The 21,913-nt window shown below is 38.9% G+C and overlaps 1 protein-coding gene across 1 annotated transcript in view; it reads right to left on the bottom strand.

Annotated features, from left to right (window-relative positions):
• The window catches only part of GSH2 (glutathione synthetase 2), an 87,405-nt gene extending 66,465 nt beyond the window's left edge, over positions 1-20,940 (bottom strand). Inside the window, exons 1-2 of the mRNA XM_086807574.1 lie at positions 20,786-20,940; positions 20,343-20,581 (exon numbers count right to left, since the gene is read on the bottom strand). Of these exons, the coding sequence (XP_086663700.1) occupies positions 20,343-20,581; positions 20,786-20,861 (315 nt within the window). The 5' untranslated portion in view covers positions 20,862-20,940. The remainder of the gene's footprint in view (positions 1-20,342; positions 20,582-20,785) is intronic.
• Positions 20,941-21,913: the final 973 nt, after the last annotated feature.

Genomic DNA, 21,913 nt, shown 5'->3' with positions numbered 1-21,913 from the left:
CCAAAGGTGCCGAGATCGGGAGAGCCAGGCGTTAGTATGGGAGCGCCTATTTGTGCGTGGTCCTGGAACACTAGTGGGGCGCTCTCCGCGGAGTCCAGTGAAGGCACAGGACCGTAGAGACTGGACCACTCAAGTGGTCGCTCTCCTTCAAACATCTACTTCGAGCCTTTTGGTTTGGTACTGTATTCATTTGTACATGGACATCATCTGGTTCTTTGAACCCATGGAGCATTGTATTTGTTAAATACTCCCAATAATATATCATATATTGAGGGGGGGGGTCGGCCCGTTCCGGCCCCAGTGCTGGTGTCCATCTATTTCATTTCATTTCAGTTCAAACTTCAGTTGTTATTAAGTTGTCCATTTCATTTCAGTTCAAACTTCAGTTGTTATTAAGTTGTCCATTTCAAATTGTGATATTAAGTTGTGCTATTACGCATGTGGGTGTCCAACGGAGTCTATTCCCACTTAACGGGATCGGTTTCAGCCTCCAAAGCTCGTGGAGTCATTCGGATCCACTACCTTCTAGTCTTGATACCCTTTAGCAGATCGGTGAGATCCATCAAGAGGTCAGAGAATCTATCTATGTGGGTGGAATATGCTTGGCATATGCCCACAAAGGATCGGATGTCATGATGTCTGTGGTATCTTCCAATTGACTATCTCACCAAACACTCAAGACACCTGACATCATTCTAGAGGGAGACTCACAGTATGGACTGGCACTGCTTGATGTGCAAGACAATGCACACCTAACCAAGACCATGTACAGGACTTGTACACCTGACCTTGGACGCTTAGAGTGGAACCTTGGCTTACTCGTCCTGGACTGGGGCTCACATGGGACCAGTTCCCACTCCAAATCCTGCACCTTAGTATCAGATATGTCCACGTGGCATGCAAGTGCGGGATGCACGTGATGGCAAGGGTCATCATGTGCCCCAACGCTCCAAGTTTAGCACGAAGGGATGTCATGTGCATCACATCTATGAGTGCCACATGGACATAGATCTTACTTGCAGCCGCCTCTCAGGAAAGATCAAGAGAAAAATATGGTCTAATTTGAGCAGTTTTGACAGTCCAATAGACGCCCAAAGGTGCCCACAACATGGGCATTGGGAGGTCAAAGGTCGTGTCACCAATTTGGTCCTCTCACCAGTCTTGAATAGTGTTTCACACACTGTCTAGAACCAAGGTGTGAACGGGGATTTTCCACAAAAGAAAGCTATAGCATTTTACTAGCATGGTTTGGCTTGAAAAATGGCCCTACAGCATGGGCAACATGGGATTTTATTCATCAAGTGACTTATAATATCTATAAGTCGGTGCGTTCACATATCATTAATGATGGGCCGGACATACTATTGTTTTTGGCTTGCATAGGTGGACAAAAGGAGGCACCTAGATAAAACTTGGAGTACAAGCCAGGAAAAGCATAAAAGCTGATATATTTGGACAAGTTCAATTATCTACTCTCTACGCTGACTGTACGGATGGTACAGCAGCTATACAGTGGTGTTGCAGCCGTATAGAAGGCAGTACAGGTTTCTATGGCAAAGGGGTATTTTTGGTTGTTTTTATTGACTGTTTTCAAGGCTGATTTGAGGCCCAATTTTGGGGCTGATTTGGCACGGAATTCGGGGCAGCTTTTGGCTCCGTACTGGGCTGATTTATGGATGGTTTATGAGCTGATTTTTGAGGACTATTTTGGGAAAGTTTTGGACAGCTCCTAGAGATGTTTGTGTCTTGGCACTGGATAGAAATATGGACAAGATCTTTGTGGAAAATTCGGTGTTGTATGCACCCGCACCTTGGTATCTTGTAAAAGCTTCTGTGCAAATAAAGAAGTTCCTACGGGGGGCCAGCCGTTCCGACTCAATGTTGTGTTCCCTTAAGCATAGTTTATGGTTATTTCCACTGTGTTTTCATATCTTAGTTTGGCATCTGAAGGAAGTGTCTGTTCATTACAACGAGTCCTCGTCAGGTTTTAGGTCAACCATTCATGGTCATTAAGAGACAAGGAGGAGCAAATCTGATCTAGAGTTTACACTATCCAAACCCCTTGGCAGCAAACCTTAAGCATAGAGAACCTTCGGAAGGCAAAGGGATTCTCGTGAGTGTTTTCTCAAGAAGACAATAGTACAACCTTTTGGTTTGCATGTAGCTAGGTTTGCATAGCATAGATGATTCAAATCTTTGTGTCAGATCTACGTTTATCATTGTAAATATCCACTTGTTGCAATATATAGTAGTTTAAGTCTATGGTCTTCTCTACTTGTGTTTGTCGTGTTTGTCGTCTTGATTAGCATTAATCTATGTTTTTGCTTGGCATTAATCATTGTTTTAGCACACATGTTATGCTCCGTTCTCTTCTTGGGGGAATTACATGAAACATGGATGCACTTTACACCTCTCTAGTAGCTTTGATTTGTAAGCAACCTCACCTAACTTTCTAAGCACTATGAATAAATCACTCTTCACCTTTTTAGGACACTTGGAAATGGAGTGGTCCAATAACTGAACCACAGAGATTTTACCACCACTGAGTTCTCTTCTTGAGGGAATTACATGAAACATGGAAGCACTCTACACCTCTCTAGTAGCTTTGATTTGTAAGCAGCCTCACCTAACTTTCTAAGCACTATGAATAAATCACTCCTCACCGTTCTTCGGACACTTGAAAACGGAGTGGTCCAGGAACCGAAGCCCAGAGATTTCACCACCACTGAGACTATTTAAAAGATAATTAAATATTTTTACACCGATGACCACTTGTATCTTACCAATCACTTAGCCAAACATGAAAATTTAAAAAGACACCACACTGGGACTAAAATGGGACCCCCTCCCTCCTTGAGGTATCTTATTAGTCAAGGAGAATTCCTTCCAAATACAAGCTTTAGAAGCTCACCCTTTCTCACTTGGTTTTTGCCGGATTATCACCATACAAGAAAATTCCAGATTTAACTTGTAAGAATTCCAATACAGAAAAGAGAGGGCTTTTCCTTGTTCAAACAATACCACAAGCTGTACACATACACCCTCTTTTGCAGCATGTAAAAATGCTTCTTCCAAAAGGTGCAAAGAATGACAACAAGATACCAAACATCAATTAGCAAGCACACACGTCGTACAGGTGCTGGAGCAGTAGTACTGACAGCACAACACAATTGCCACAGGGTTCTACGGAAAAAGTAGTACATAGGTGGCTGGTACATGCACGTACACAACAGCCAATTCAGTCATGTATGGACAGATACGGAAAGTATGGAGGAAGTTCAGTAAGGGAAAGGGTGTATGGAGTACCGAAGTGGAAAATGGGGCCACCAAAACTGTGTGCCACAGAGAAGAAGGTGGCGCTTGCCTTTTTTAATTAGTTTTTGATCCTTAGACATGCATAATATTTTTGGCCACATGTTTGGAGGTAGCTGATGTAGTTGACCAGGTGTGTGGTTCCATAATAGATGCCCACAATTATCTTTTGCCCTTTTTTCATGTGTCCTAGGCACCCAAACTTTATGTCTGAAGCCTTTAAAACACAAGGTGCCCGCTTATAGAATGTCCAGCTTATTTATATGAATATGAAACCTTTAAATACGAGGTGCCCGAATCAGAACTTGTCCAGCTTCTATGAGGTGTGTTCACCCATTTAAAGAGTGTGATCCAGCTTATTTATATGAATATGAAACCTTTAAATACGAGGAGCCCAAATGAGAACTTGTCCAGCTTCTATGAAGTGTGTTCACCCATTAAAAAAGCGTGAATCTGCCATCATGTGCCTACTAGAAGACTCTACCAGGTACTTGCTCAATGGCTCTATACCTGGAAATTGAGGCTTTAGGCACAAGAGGGCCTTTTATTTGTGATTCCTCAAGTTGTTGATAGAATCAGTTCACTCTTTAAAGAGGTTACGATCGTGCCCTATTGCACTTCCAAAAGTAAGTGCAGCTGCAATCCATTATAGTTAACCATGGATACCCACTGCAGCTTGTCCACATCCTCTACCTCTTCGTCATGGAAGTGTGCAAATTCTTCCCATTTACTTCATCGTGCTTCCCAACTCTCTTTCCCCTTCCCCCTCCATCGCGGCTTTAAATCTCTCAAAGCTACTTTACCATTCCCGCGTTTCAGCATTTCAGCTTCTACCTCTGTCTCCCGCAGGCAAAGTACCTGTTTTCCTTTCCCTTAGAGGACCGTGATCTAAATTTAACCCAAAAAAATATCAAAACAAATACTGAAAATTAACAAGCTAACAGTGAGCCTACTTACATTCTGCTTGGAAAAGCTGGATATTGCATTTAATAAAATGCAAAGAAAATGATAAAAATTAACAGGCTGAAAATAAACAGGGATACTTTTTTATTTGCACGGCCTGTTGTAGGTGTTGCGGGGATGACAGAGACAAATACCAGTGTTGCTTCTTCCTATGCCCATAAAATACAAAATAGTTGTACGGCACCTTCGAAGTTGTGCATATGTCTCTGCCGCTGGTTGTGTGGGGTCGTGGGGTGGTTGATTTATGTACCACAAGATGGCTGTCCTTTAACAAGGTTTGAAATCAAAACCTTAGGTAAGGTTAAGATTAACCTTATATACCTAGATGAATCCAGGAACATGCCCAAATTCACCTTTTAGGAACGTGCATGTTATATACTCATGGTAGGTAACCCACAAGACTATATAACTAGATACTATACTCATGGTAGGTAACCCACAAGACTATATAACTAGATACTACAACATCCCCACTAACGTCATCCGTGCCCAATAGTGGGTGTAGAACTCTGTATCAAGATATGCTCTCACACACACACTCCACACACACACACACACACACATAAGAGCATATATTCACACAAAGCCCTTCATACTGAGTTTCTGTCAAACCTCCGGAGATGCAAGGCAAACTCAACCATAATGGAGCCTAGCACTAAGGGAAGTAGCAAATAGAAAGAATTAAGATTAACCTTAGCCTAGGCTATTTTCGAACACTGGAACAATTGGAAAGAAGCTACAGTGTTGGCATTTTGTGTGAGATCCCCCTGTTCCCACCGAGCAACGGATTCGGGTACTAGCAGCGGAAGTAGCACTTCTCGCACGGGACAGGGGTCCCACATTCGGGGCCTCGTCCACGGATATCCGGACAAGAGACTAATCCGTCGGTTTTTCCAAAACCGAACCCGGAAAAAACTTCCCTTACCCGGAAAGCACGGGCGATTCCACCAGGATAATTTTTTTCTCTAACGTAGTCAAGATCATTACTGATCACGCTGATCCAACTGCACCTATAAAGATACTCGGTCGGATCAAGGAAGAAACTTGCACTTGGATCATTGGGATCAACGCTTTTTTCCCCATCAAGAGGCACAGCCGTTGATTCCTATCCATAGAACAATTACTATCCGGGACTTACTTCATCTATCGTAATAACAGAAATTGAGTCTCGGTTTACGGATCCATCAGTCCAGCCTAACCCCATCCGATCCCATGGGTTAGCCAACCGCCCAACCACTGTAGTGATGGGATCCAATTTGGAATTTGGTTAGGTTTTGTCCCGGGTACCAAGGAAAAGAGTTCCAAGACCCCCTAGCCGGAATTTCATGCAAACATAAAACTAGCCACACCACTTACACACCCAATATGAAAATTGCCTTTTTCTTAGCATTAGCTAACTTTAAAACAATCCTTTAATGAAACCATAGTACCACTGATCACAATCTCCCAATTTATCCAGTTGATTCATAATTTCCCATCATTCCTTCATCAGAGTATCTATGGCATCATTGGCAACTAGAACGCTCACTACCTGTCCACACAGAGGCCGTTTCCATAGTTCCTAGCCCATAATACTCGGCAATATAATCACTTATCAAGATGGACTCTCGTTGAAGATCAGCAAGATCAACCAACAGATCCATATAAAAGAGCCATGGACTCATCCGTTGAGGACCAGCAAGGTCAGTCAACCAGATCCATGCCCGGTTTCACAAAACAACTCTTACTCCTTGTTCCAATATCTTCCTCGACGCACGCGTGGGTATCCTAGGCGACCCAGAGCCCGAGCACCGTATGGTCAGCACCCTCTAGGATCCTTCGCAGGTGACCTAGCGCTTCACTCATAGGCCGCTTCCTTGGTCCCTCATCCACCGTACCGGAAGCTCACCATTTTAATCGAACCGAGGCTGGTCAAGACCTCGGTCGACCTTGCTACGCGAGACGTCCTCCATTGACTCTCCGTCAGCAGTTGCAACTTTATCAGTTAGGTCTCCACGACCTTAATCACAAGACGGTCAAAATGCTTCCCCAGCATTCTTGACATAAAACAGCCATTTACAAACAGCATTTACAAACAGTTTACAAATACAGTTTCTATATTAACTCTCATTTTTCCACATTATCCCTCATTAATCCACATTACTTATTCCACATTCCATGTATATGTGTACTCATCCAATCACCTCCTTTTCCATCTCTTCTCTTCAGATTCCTTCACATCACATATCATATATTCACATCCATATCCACATCCATACATCCACATCCACATCCACATTCACATCCATACATCCACATCTACATGCTTATCTCCATTTTCACATCCTCATTTATACATCCACATCCCATATCCACATTCATACATACACATCCATATCCACATCCACATCCACATCCACATTCACATCCATGCATCCACATCTACATGCTTACCTCCATTTTCACATCCTCATTTATACATCCACATCCCATATCCACATTCATACATACACATCCATACATCGACATCTACATCCACATACATACATACATCCACATCCACATTCCACATTCACATCTATACATCCACATCTACATTCACATTCACATACATCCACATCCACATTCCCATACATCCACATCTATACATCCACATTCCACATTCACATCTACATTCACATTCACATACATCCACATCTACATTCACATTCACATACATCCACATCCCCATTCCCATTCACATCTATACATCCACATCTACATCCACATACATACATACATCCACATCCACATTCCACATTCACATCTATACATCCACATCTACATCCACATTCACATACATCCACATCCACATTTCCATTCACATCTATACATCCATATCCATTCACATCTATACATCCACATCTACATCCACATTTACATCTATGCATATACATCTTCATGCATATATCCATTTTCATGTTCATACATCCACACTCCCATCTCCATATCCACACATCCACATACATACATCCATTTTCACATTCCCATTTATATAACCCCATATACCTTCACATCTAATCTTTTACATCACATCCATTCTCGCCCTATCACAACCCATATACATCTTATCCTATCACATACACTTCTTACCTCATCCCCCCATACACATCTTAATTCATCTTAGCACACCCTAACTTATTTCATAAGCATCTTATCACCTCTTATCACACCTCTTATCACATCCTATCACTTTCCATACGCATCTTATCAATTCTTATCACATCTCATACACCTCTTATCACATCTTATCACATTTCATATCTTTTTTTAAAAAAAAGAGAATTCTTTTATTTGATATAAGATTTCTCTACACATTTATTTATACATAAATTCCATTTAAGGAGACTAACACTTTCGAAATTAAAATCAATCTTTTATGCATCTTCTTATGCATGATTTTAATTTGGTAGGGAATTATACTTTTAGAATAAAAGAATTTCTCTTATGCATCTAAGTTAAGCATAAAATCCATTTATGAGAAAAATCATACTTTTAGTATAAAAAGAATATCTTTTATGCATACCTATATGCATGAAATCCAATATGATAAAAGTAACACTTTTGATATAAAAATTTTTCCTTTATGCATACTTCTATGCATGAAAATTAAAAATGATAAAAGTAACACTTTTGATATAAAAATTTTCCTTTATGCATACTTCTATGCATGAAAATTAAAAATGATAAAAGTAACACTTTTGATATAAAAAGTTTCTTTTATGCATACTTTTATGTATGAAATAAAAATGATAAAAGTAACACTTTTGATATAAAAATTTATCCATTATGCATACTTCTATGCATGAAAATAAAAATGGTAAAAATAACACTTTTGATATAAAAATTTATCCTTTATGCATACTTCTATGCATGAAAGTAAAAATGATAAAAGTAACACTTTTGATATAAAAATTTATCCATTATGCATACTTCTACGCATGAAAATAAAAATGGTAAAAATAACACTTTTGATATAAAAATTTATCCTTTATGCATAATATTAAAATTCAATTTCTCCATGATTATAATGAAATTCTTTCAATTAATCTAGGATGATGATTCCTAGAATATGGTAGGAAGTCCTCTTTTTATGCTTTGAATGAAAATTTTTTTATGCATAATTTTTATAAAAATTTTGCCATAGCTCCGCTGCTATGACTGATAAATCTCAATTTTTCTAAGGGATAAAGCTTATCATTAAGGAAATAATTAAAATGATTCTCTAATTGGATCCTTAATCCATAATGGATTGAATCATCAATATACATAAACTAAAAGCATAAGAAAAAGCCATTAATTTGACCTCAAGCATAGCTTAATCTTGGGTTAAGGAAAAGCTTTATGAAAAGCTTGATTTGGATTGAGAATGGGTCATGAGTATGACCATTTCTTGAGTGAGAGAGAGAATTTACATAAGAATCATTAGAATTTAAACATAAATGAAAATTAACTTCAATAGCATTTATTAAATTATGTAACTCTTCACTACTATTCAAACTTCAATAGCATTTAAAAAAAAACCATACCAATTAAACTTCTCAAGCTTGAGAGGGGTTGAGAAGAGAGAAACATTGAGAAATTATAGAAAGATGAATATTCACTAATTACCTTACAACTTGCTTGATTCTTTGTTCACGGTAGAGGCCCCCAACCAATCAATTGGTTAAGTATGTTGATGGAGCCACTAATGGGGATTGAAGAAAGAGGGAAGCTCCAAAAACTAGTGAATTATTAAATGAATTCACAGTTCTTGGCTTAGGTGGAGTAGAGTAACGATGCATAAACACTATATATTTTTCAACAAGGGTGAGGCTTCTATTTATAGGAAAAATTGAGCTCCTAACCAAACAAACTGATTCTAGAATTTTCTAAATCAGTCTGGTCAATATTTGACCATTTTTAGGTCAGTTAAGCTAACTTTTTGGAACTAGACTTGAATGAGGAGAGAGGAGAGATGAAATATCTCAATTTTTATGAGTTTAAAACTCATTCAAGCATGTGAAATATGCACCTCCTTTAAAGAACTCCCCTTCCTTACATATGTCATACTTTTAATATTGCTCATAATTTTTTACTAATAAACCTTGTACATTTTCAACTCTTCATCTTATGTGAAATATGCACCTCCTTTAAAGAACTCCTCTTCCTTACATATGTCATACTTTTAATATTGCTCATAATTTTTTACTAATAAACCTTGTACATTTTCAACTCTTCATCTTATGTGAAATATGCACCTCCTTTAAAGAACTCCTCTTCCTTACATATGTCATACTTTTAATATTGCTCATAATTTTTTACTAATAAACCTTGTACATTTTCAACTCTTCATCTTATGTGAGTATTTACTCATTTTTGGGTATCTTCTTTTTCAAATTGGATTTATCTCCTCCCTACACATGGATTGATGCTATTGGTCCATAGGAACCTTAATTGGACCATAATCCATAAATTTCTGAAAATCTAGACCCTTAGACTAAGGTCCTTTATACACATTTCCAATTAATTCCAATTGCACATTGGAAAGTTCTTTTTGAATTTCTGTTTCAGGGAAACTTATTTTAATAAGATGAGATAATTTTCTATCCAAAAATATTAAAAATCTGAATATTCTCTCTCTAGAATATTTTCTCTCTCTAGGTTAAAACAGTTAGAAACAAGTCTTTTATATTTCTGAAGAGGGATTGATTATAGAAGAAGATACTAGACATCAAAAAGGGGTTTGGGAGAGGAATCTTACATTCTACTCCACTTAAAAAACGCGAGATGTCCTCATCTCGCAACTTGTGATAATTTCGCAAGATTCACGAATATGAGACTTAGAGAAAAATTTTAATCAAGATTAACCACCAAGATAAGTCTTAAAGAGAGCAAGATTCAAAATACGAACAAGATTTAAACTTTATTCATTCTCGAAACTTATACAGTAAAGATAGAGGAACTCTTTACACTTCCATAAGCCCGTCCATCATATGGTCACAAAAGCAGTCCTCACAAGCTACACAAGTATAAGGTAACTCATCTATGGGAATGATTCTGTGGGTTATTGCTGCGCCTATCTCAGTGGTATGAGGTGTTCTAACAAAAGGACCTCTGAGAGGCAAGCCAAAAACGGGGTAAAGGCATATCTTCTCATGAGGAAGAAAACACGCCAATAAGAAGACCCGCTCAGAAAACCCAGGATGTCTTGATCTCATGACGCAGTAGTATCGGGGACCCAAACCCAAAGCTTCAATACCCATGGCCAAGCGGACATTGTTACGGAAGTGCTGCTGACCCCAGGGTGTTACCCTAGTTATATCTTGATAGGTCCGCCATTTGGTCTGCGCTACAGAAGTTCCCAAGTGAGGGAAAAGTGAGCGCTCATACTGTTCTATAAAATCCTTCTTCACAGACTCACTTGCGTCTTGAAGGTGAGGAATCATTATGGATAAAACTAATTCTTGTTGCCAAGCCATGAAGGAGATTAGGAAGAAAGGAGATCGATGGGAGTAAGATTACTGTGAGCGACAAGTAAAAGTTACGACTTATATAAAGGAAGGAGCTAGCGTAACTTAGAAGCCAACGGTAGCTTGCCACTGAAGTTTTACCGTCTTTCCATGATTTGGGTTTGGCACAATTTTCTATAGAAGGCATTAAGAACTTAGAGATGAGGAGATAAAAGAAGCTCGTAAGCTAAGTCACTTACTTTCTTTGAAGTCAGATAAGGCTCACAATATCTGGGGGATAACTTCTTAAACTCCCCAATAGATAAAGAACTTCTTTTGTGCCGTACTCGAATGAAGACCAAAACCTTGGTATCCAAAACACCGATTTTCACTTCTGAACTCATTGTTCTGAATCCTTAAAACAGCGTGACTCCTGAGAAGTATTCTAGGGAAAGGGTCTTCCTTTTTTTTAAATAGAATCTTTCTTTTATTTTTGAGAGGGAATAATTTTAAGATCAAAAAGGGAGATTCTTACTCCTGTATGCCTCGAAGGCTGGGGAGGAATCTTACATTCTACCCCACTTAAAAAAGTGTGAGATGTCCTCATCTCGCCAAGTAGAGGACAACTCTTTTTCTTAAGATCCAATTTATTCTAGGGTTCCTTATATTCTGGTCAACCCAACAGAATACGGGGATAAATATCCCTTATATAGAACTCATCATTAAATAAATTCATTTCAGATCATATCATTCATATCTTTAACACGATAATGGTCCATCAGATCGAAATTTTTTCTTTCTGAACATTCCTCCACGGGAATTTCAGTCAAGCAAGTTTTCAATTTGTCATCCCTTAACTTGATATACCGAGTCAAGTGTTAACAGTAGTACTTTGACAGCACAATCCACTAATCTCATAGTGATTTGTTGAAATCATTATCATCATTTATCATTACAGGGACTCGTCCCATTCATCCTCATTGCGGTTTTGCTCAAGTTATTATATTTCAACTAAATTTCAAAAATCATCATTTTTCAATCAGAATCCCAATCAATTCATCAGTTCCCAAACAGAATTAAAAATCATATCAACCACATTCAAATTCATCATCTGGATAGCATTAACGCTTATAATTTCAAGTCTTAGATTTACTCGTATATACTGTCGGTAAAGAGCTGCAGTTATACCCTCGGTATATACGGATAGTCATGATACTCGAAACTATAAGGTAAATACCATCATGTCTAGGTCTCAAGCAAGTCAGGGTTCCATACAATTGCGGTACTTCCAATTGAAGACCCAATTACTAATTTACGAATTTCAATTTGAATTAACAATTTGTATGAATTATATCAAACAATTACAACCTTTTTGTGCGTCTTGATAAACTTTTGACATAATTTGCTCCTCAGTTGATCTTATTGGAGATCTATGACTTAAGTCTGATAAATAGATTTTTCTTTATCCGATCGTCCGTAAAAAAAAACATTTGTATATTTATATACAAGTTGCAATAATTACATAGAGTGGCTCGGCTCCAAAATTCAAAATCTCTTCGAGAGACGTATAAGACGACGGTACTGGGCCATAGTCATGCCCTGTTACATAAGTTCTCTAACTGCAAAGGGAGCTATTATTTTCTCCTTAGGGATAAATCGACTAAGGAGTCTATAAACTCGGCAAGCACGTCTGAAATTTTGAGGCGTTGAAAGATATAGAATGACACCACGCGTCATTTTCAGCTTTATCAAAATCATGGCCAATGAGAGGTTCTGCCTCAGCATTGCACGCCGATTATAAGAGGCGTGGATATATAGCCCTGCAACCCACTTATGCTGTTGTCTCTCCACTGGGTTAGGAAAATATAATTCCTCGAAATGGCGTGCGAGTCTTGCTCGGCTTGTTCGTGTTGAAGCGGAAGAGATGAGATGCTCGAAGGCAAATGCAATCATATCTTGAGACTGGGTGAGGTCGGGAATACCAGATAAATGGGGAACTTCCATCTATAAAAACAATTTCTTTGATTAAAATTTCTTCATTAAAGAAGCTTACGGAGTGAAAATACATTATGAAAATGCTGTTTCTGAATTCTTATTACCAATTTCAGATAAGAATTTAATTATCTTTATTAGCTTTCAAAACCTTGCTCTGATACCAACTGTGAGATCCCCCTGTTCCCACCGAGCAACGGATTCGGGTACTAGCAGCGGAAGTAGCACTTCTCGCACGGGACAGGGGTCCCACATTCGGGGCCTCGTCCACGGATATCCGGACAAGAGACTAATCCGTCGGTTTTTCCAAAACCGAACCCGGAAAAAACTTCCCTTACCCGGAAAGCACGGGCGATTCCACCAGGATAATTTTTTTCTCTAACGTAGTCAAGATCATTACTGATCACGCTGATCCAACTGCACCTATAAAGATACTCGGTCGGATCAAGGAAGAAACTTGCACTTGGATCATTGGGATCAACGCTTTTTTCCCCATCAAGAGGCACAGCCGTTGATTCCTATCCATAGAACAATTACTATCCGGGACTTACTTCATCTATCGTAATAACAGAAATTGAGTCTCGGTTTACGGATCCATCAGTCCAGCCTAACCCCATCCGATCCCATGGGTTAGCCAACCGCCCAACCACTGTAGTGATGGGATCCAATTTGGAATTTGGTTAGGTTTTGTCCCGGGTACCAAGGAAAAGAGTTCCAAGGCCCCCTAGCCGGAATTTCATGCAAACATAAAACTAGCCACACCACTTACACACCCAATATGAAAATTGCCTTTTTCTTAGCATTAGCTAACTTTAAAACAATCCTTTAATGAAACCATAGTACCACTGATCACAATCTCCCAATTTATCCAGTTGATTCATAATTTCCCATCATTCCTTCATCAGAGTATCTATGGCATCATTGGCAACTAGAACGCTCACTACCTGTCCACACAGAGGCCGTTTCCATAGTTCCTAGCCCATAATACTCGGCAATATAATCACTTATCAAGATGGACTCTCGTTGAAGATCAGCAAGATCAACCAACAGATCCATATAAAAGAGCCATGGACTCATCCGTTGAGGACCAGCAAGGTCAGTCAACCAGATCCATGCCCGGTTTCACAAAACAACTCTTACTCCTTGTTCCAATATCTTCCTCGACGCACGCGTGGGTATCCTAGGCGACCCAGAGCCCGAGCACCGTATGGTCAGCACCCTCTAGGATCCTTCGCAGGTGACCTAGCGCTTCACTCATAGGCCGCTTCCTTGGTCCCTCATCCACCGTACCGGAAGCTCACCATTTTAATCGAACCGAGGCTGGTCAAGACCTCGGTCGACCTTGCTACGCGAGACGTCCTCCATTGACTCTCCGTCAGCAGTTGCAACTTTATCAGTTAGGTCTCCACGACCTTAATCACAAGACGGTCAAAATGCTTCCCCAGCATTCTTGACATAAAACAGCCATTTACAAACAGCATTTACAAACAGTTTACAAATACAGTTTCTATATTAACTCTCATTTTTCCACATTATCCCTCATTAATCCACATTACTTATTCCACATTCCATGTATATGTGTACTCATCCAATCACCTCCTTTTCCATCTCTTCTCTTCAGATTCCTTCACATCACATATCATATATTCACATCCATATCCACATCCATACATCCACATCCACATCCACATTCACATCCATACATCCACATCTACATGCTTATCTCCATTTTCACATCCTCATTTATACATCCACATCCCATATCCACATTCATACATACACATCCATATCCACATCCACATCCACATCCACATTCACATCCATGCATCCACATCTACATGCTTACCTCCATTTTCACATCCTCATTTATACATCCACATCCCATATCCACATTCATACATACACATCCATACATCGACATCTACATCCACATACATACATACATCCACATCCACATTCCACATTCACATCTATACATCCACATCTACATTCACATTCACATACATCCACATCCACATTCCCATACATCCACATCTATACATCCACATTCCACATTCACATCTACATTCACATTCACATACATCCACATCTACATTCACATTCACATACATCCACATCCCCATTCCCATTCACATCTATACATCCACATCTACATCCACATACATACATACATCCACATCCACATTCCACATTCACATCTATACATCCACATCTACATCCACATTCACATACATCCACATCCACATTTCCATTCACATCTATACATCCATATCCATTCACATCTATACATCCACATCTACATCCACATTTACATCTATGCATATACATCTTCATGCATATATCCATTTTCATGTTCATACATCCACACTCCCATCTCCATATCCACACATCCACATACATACATCCATTTTCACATTCCCATTTATATAACCCCATATACCTTCACATCTAATCTTTTACATCACATCCATTCTCGCCCTATCACAACCCATATACATCTTATCCTATCACATACACTTCTTACCTCATCCCCCCATACACATCTTAATTCATCTTAGCACACCCTAACTTATTTCATAAGCATCTTATCACCTCTTATCACACCTCTTATCACATCCTATCACTTTCCATACGCATCTTATCAATTCTTATCACATCTCATACACCTCTTATCACATCTTATCACATTTCATATCTTTTTTTAAAAAAAAGAGAATTCTTTTATTTGATATAAGATTTCTCTACACATTTATTTATACATAAATTCCATTTAAGGAGACTAACACTTTCGAAATTAAAATCAATCTTTTATGCATCTTCTTATGCATGATTTTAATTTGGTAGGGAATTATACTTTTAGAATAAAAGAATTTCTCTTATGCATCTAAGTTAAGCATAAAATCCATTTATGAGAAAAATCATACTTTTAGTATAAAAAGAATATCTTTTATGCATACCTATATGCATGAAATCCAATATGATAAAAGTAACACTTTTGATATAAAAATTTTTCCTTTATGCATACTTCTATGCATGAAAATTAAAAATGATAAAAGTAACACTTTTGATATAAAAATTTTCCTTTATGCATACTTCTATGCATGAAAATTAAAAATGATAAAAGTAACACTTTTGATATAAAAATTTTCTTTTATGCATACTTTTATGTATGAAATAAAAATGATAAAAGTAACACTTTTGATATAAAAATTTATCCATTATGCATACTTCTATGCATGAAAATAAAAATGGTAAAAATAACACTTTTGATATAAAAATTTATCCTTTATGCATACTTCTATGCATGAAAGTAAAAATGATAAAAGTAACACTTTTGATATAAAAATTTATCCATTATGCATACTTCTACGCATGAAAATAAAAATGGTAAAAATAACACTTTTGATATAAAAATTTATCCTTTATGCATAATATTAAAATTCAATTTCTCCATGATTATAATGAAATTCTTTCAATTAATCTAGGATGATGATTCCTAGAATATGGTAGGAAGTCCTCTTTTTATGCTTTGAATGAAAATTTTTTTATGCATAATTTTTATAAAAATTTTGCCATAGCTCCGCTGCTATGACTGATAAATCTCAATTTTTCTAAGAGATAAAGCTTATCATTAAGGAAATAATTAAAATGATTCTCTAATTGGATCCTTAATCCATAATGGATTGAATCATCAATATACATAAACTAAAAGCATAAGAAAAAGCCATTAATTTGACCTCAAGCATAGCTTAATCTTGGGTTAAGGAAAAGCTTTATGAAAAGCTTGATTTGGATTGAGAATGGGTCATGAGTATGACCATTTCTTGAGTGAGAGAGAGAATTTACATAAGAATCATTAGAATTTAAACATAAATGAAAATTAACTTCAATAGCATTTATTAAATTATGTAACTCTTCACTACTATTCAAACTTCAATAGCATTTAAAAAAAAACCATACCAATTAAACTTCTCAAGCTTGAGAGGGGTTGAGAAGAGAGAAACATTGAGAAATTATAGAAAGATGAATATTCACTAATTACCTTACAACTTGCTTGATTCTTTGTTCACGGTAGAGGCCCCCAACCAATCAATTGGTTAAGTATGTTGATGGAGCCACTAATGGGGATTGAAGAAAGAGGGAAGCTCCAAAAACTAGTGAATTATTAAATGAATTCACAGTTCTTGGCTTAGGTGGAGTAGAGTAACGATGCATAAACACTATATATTTTTCAACAAGGGTGAGGCTTCTATTTATAGGAAAAATTGAGCTCCTAACCAAACAAACTGATTCTAGAATTTTCTAAATCAGTCTGGTCAATATTTGACCATTTTTAGGTCAGTTAAGCTAACTTTTTGGAACTAGACTTGAATGAGGAGAGAGGAGAGATGAAATATCTCAATTTTTATGAGTTTAAAACTCATTCAAGCATGTGAAATATGCACCTCCTTTAAAGAACTCCCCTTCCTTACATATGTCATACTTTTAATATTGCTCATAATTTTTTACTAATAAACCTTGTACATTTTCAACTCTTCATCTTATGTGAAATATGCACCTCCTTTAAAGAACTCCTCTTCCTTACATATGTCATACTTTTAATATTGCTCATAATTTTTTACTAATAAACCTTGTACATTTTCAACTCTTCATCTTATGTGAAATATGCACCTCCTTTAAAGAACTCCTCTTCCTTACATATGTCATACTTTTAATATTGCTCATAATTTTTTACTAATAAACCTTGTACATTTTCAACTCTTCATCTTATGTGAGTATTTACTCATTTTTGGGTATCTTCTTTTTCAAATTGGATTTATCTCCTCCCTACACATGGATTGATGCTATTGGTCCATAGGAACCTTAATTGGACCATAATCCATAAATTTCTGAAAATCTACACCCTTAGACTAAGGTCCTTTATACACATTTCCAATTAATTCCAATTGCACATTGGAAAGTTCTTTTTGAATTTCTGTTTCAGGGAAACTTATTTTAATAAGATGAGATAATTTTCTATCCAAAAATATTAAAAATCTGAATATTCTCTCTCTAGAATATTTTCTCTCTCTAGGTTAAAACAGTTAGAAACAAGTCTTTTATATTTCTGAAGAGGGATTGATTATAGAAGAAGATACTAGACATCAAAAAGGGGTTTGGGAGAGGAATCTTACATTTTGAAACAACGAATGTGGACAACAAAGAAATCGGGATGCAGAGAGAAGAGGCGTGAGTAGCACCAATGGAACATCAAGTTTCTTCTCATACAAAAATAAGCAGCCGAATAAACTTTAAGGTCAGCTTTGGACAGCTAACAGAAGATTAGCACAGCAAAGGGCTGCTTCTCTACATTCTAACCAACCATAGAATGGCCTCTCCTTGCATGACTCTTTCCTCAAAACCAACCACAATTTGTCGCTTCTACACATGCTAGACCATTCTCTCCCTTGCCGAATGGCCAATAACTCTCCTAAGGCTTAAACCCCTTTTGGGCCCTTTTTAATCATTCAACTTATACTTTTGGGCATCCCCTACTTTCCTCTTTACATTGGCCACCTCAAATGCTAATTTAGCCCTCTAAACTCCCTATTTATGCACCCATCCCTCAGGAAATCCCATCAATACATGTAACGGGAAGCAGGGCTTAACCATTAATGCAATTCAAGCCTTCTTGCACCAATTCACAATAACTAAAAGACAGATGCACGTAGGAGTGGACACCAAACTGGGCGTTTTTTATTATCGTAGGAGAAAAAAAAAATTCCAATACAAGCTTTGAGGGCGCCTCTTCTACCAACTGGAGATAGCCAGATTATTGAGGTTTGTATACATACATATATATCATGTACAAAAGAAATAGCAGGAAAATCCTTGCCCAATGATTACCTACTGTAGAGGTTGGGATCCCCTTCTCATAGGTCTTCACAAGCACCATAAACTTTCCAGGCAGCAATAACACCAGGAATTCATGCTGGTACAGTCATTCAATCAGCAGTTTTTGTTTCCTGGGCAGACAGAGCCTCGCAAGCCTGTTATCTTGTCCTAGTTTCTGTTCAAGGCACAGTCCCGAGGTTCTATGGTGCCCCCGCAGCCCTTTGTATAGGATAGTCCACCATTCCCAAAGCTTGCACTACTTCTTCCAGTGAACTCAGGCACAGTCCTTGGGTGTTCTAGTGCCTTCCAAAGCCTGTCCACATTTGATAAAATGAAAAATGCCCAAACTGGTGGCAATACAGGACATAAAACATATGCCCATCAACTAGTGCACCTAGACGGACGATCTCCAAAGCATTGCATGGCTGCGCATTTGTGGATACCACAGCTCGTTTGTGACTGGACACATGCAGATGGGGGGGTGTTGAAGAATTTGGAGTCCTGTGTCTTTCTCAAACTGGAGCCAGGGTTGTGTGAACACAAATCGAGCTTGTTGAGAGAGAACAAGGGAACGATTAGCCTCTACATTGAAGGCCAATTCCCTTTAATTGTTAATTGTTCGATTGGGTGCAGATTAGATCTGAGCACTGTCTAGATTTGGAGTAAAAGAATAACCAAAGGGAGAAGGCAAGGAGGGGGGGTGGGGGGCTTGTGGGCTTATCTTTGCATATCATACTTGCAATGTAGGTCACTGTGGATGTTTGATCATTAGGAGGTGGTCTTCCCCCATAACACAAGTTGGCATTTCAAGATGCTGCAAGCCAGCAGTGGAGATTTCCAGGGAGCCTCCACCTTCACTCACAGGTCCTCTAGCTTGAGTGTCCAATGTCCAGATGAAGCAGCTCACATGTAAGGATGGACCGTATTGCATTTGGAGTTCGGCATCCAAGCCATTGGGCGAGCTCTCAGAGGCACCTCAGCAGTTCTTGGCTGAGTATGGCCACAATTTGGCAGGCTTGTACAAAGATCTTTTGCTCCCAGCCTCCTGAACTCTTTCGAGGCTGGCTTCTGGTCTTCTCTGACTGCAAAACGTTTTGTTGAGGGGTTGTGCCCCAAACCCAGCAGCCGGAAGAGGGCACCAGAACCAAAGAGGGGACAACGGGTTTAAAAGATTTTTTGCAGGTCATGGAGCAGCTGACAAGCACAGTCTTGAAGACCCAGAAGATCTGCCATTAAATTGCTAAGGTTTGGGACTGATTTCAGGCCTACACTGCAACTCACGACCTGCAAAATGGGGATGTTTACCTCACTCACCGGTGCTGATTTGGGGAGCCTAAAGGTGGTATAACCCTGTCCAATTTGACCCTCTTGTTGCACAATTGGTCCTTAACTGATTTTCCCCTTCCTCTGCTGTCCATAAACAATGGACCACATGTTCCCATTATATACCAGTTGCTTCGCGGACTCGGAAAACTATCACCAGGCTGCACCAAATCTACCTATGTGCACCCCTAATGCTCACTTCATGTTTGGCCTCTGTCCCTTTATAAATAGGGCTCACAAATGGCCAGCAAGATCGGTGTGCCTCTATGTGTGTGTGTGTGTGTGTGTGTGTGTGTGTGTGTGTGTGTGTTTTGGGACCACCCAGGGGCAGGGGGGAATATACAGATCTTCGACATCACTCCAGACCCACATCAGGACGTCAGCAAGATGGAGATATCATTCAGAACAAGTGACTTAATGTGAGCATACCTCAATAGACTTGTCACCCATGAGAATCCCATGTAACGAAGCCCATGCAAGTGCCTCGGACACAATCTGTTCAGCCAGCTCTTGCGGCACAATGCCCCTAGTCTCCACAGACAAGTCTGATTGGAAGAACTCCATGGGTGGTGGTGTGTACACGACTGCTGTAGTGTCCAACGAAAACTCAACGCATCTACTTTTGAGGGTTGAAGGAATGGAAGCTGTGCTTCTTTTTAAGATGATGCCTGCAACAAAGGTGGTCCAAAAAAAAACCTGAATATATATCTAAAAAATAAAAGATATGGTGATATTTACATGACAAACCAAAATAAAATCTTCAGCAGGAGGTGATGAAAACAATGAAAATCCCCATCCCACTCTGAAAAGCAAATTAAGCAAACTAATTTTTCAAGGAGAAACAGAGAGAGACAGAGAGGAGGGTTACAGACCACCAGTGACGAATCGCGCAGAGTTGGGCGATTTTGAGGAGTGGATGAAAAAGGTCGGCCACAAGCAATGCACCATTTTCCCCGATGACGGCTCTATAGTCTCAAATTATATGAGGCCCACTTTTTTCTGATTTCAGATTAGACCGGGCTATCAATGACAGAGAGGTCCAGCCCCGGGAGTACTTGGTCGTTGTGTCGTGTGCCCAGCTCATGGGTCTTCCGGGACAACGCCTTAAGGAAGTAGCGAAACCATCTCTGAGATTGGAGGCGACGAAGCTAATGATAAAAGCGTTTCTCTTTTCGAGTCTCAGAATGAGCTTGCTCGTCTTTGATCCTGGCTCGAAAAACTAAAACAAAACCAACCAAAAAAAAAATCACTTTACTTCAAAATTCAAAAACTAACAAAATACGTAGAGGATCAGACGCTGCATCTGACCTACCTGGAGTTTCCAAACATTCACAACTTTCATCGTAGTTGTGTATTCACATCTTTCATTAAATTGTATTAATTAAATGCCACTGAAGTGACATGGCATTTAATTAATACAACCTTAGTCATCATGAGCCCCCCTCCTCCTTCCCTCCGTCCCTCCCTCCCTCTACTCTACTTCAAGCCTTTTATACATAATTGTGAGACCTTAAATAGAAAGGACATGGGTGAATGCATGCAAATAGAAAGGACATGGGTGAATGCATGCAAATAGAAAGGACAAGGAGGGTCATCTTTGAGCATTAATTATTACACACTAAAATGCAACCTTAGAAAAACATTCTTTCAAAAAAAACCCACGGAATATTATGTTAGTAAAATGAATGATGGTGCTGTTGTGCAAAAATGATTTAAGCCCTTCAGATTGGGATTAAATGAACTTCTCTCTGGCTAGGGAGATACTTGTACATACTAGGATTTCCTAGCAAATACTGGTATGTGGCACGTCTATACGAGGTTGGATTCGAGGGCAAGACCTCCCAAGTTTGGGCCAAAGACCAAGAGATGGTACTTGAAGGAGAAGCAACCGGTATACACCTTTGTAGCCTTCATTGAGAACCCCTTGGGCAGGAGACCAATGGTGAAGGTTTGGACAAAAGGGGGGTGTATGGAGGAACAAACTCCAAAAGGTTGTACTG

The sequence above is a fragment of the Cibotium barometz genome, chromosome 13 (assembly GCF_041138505.1).
Source record: "Cibotium barometz isolate CiBa-2024 chromosome 13, ASM4113850v1, whole genome shotgun sequence".
NCBI classification, from domain to species: Eukaryota; Viridiplantae; Streptophyta; class Polypodiopsida; order Cyatheales; family Cibotiaceae; genus Cibotium; species Cibotium barometz.
This window is presented reverse-complemented; position numbering and strand designations above follow the sequence as displayed.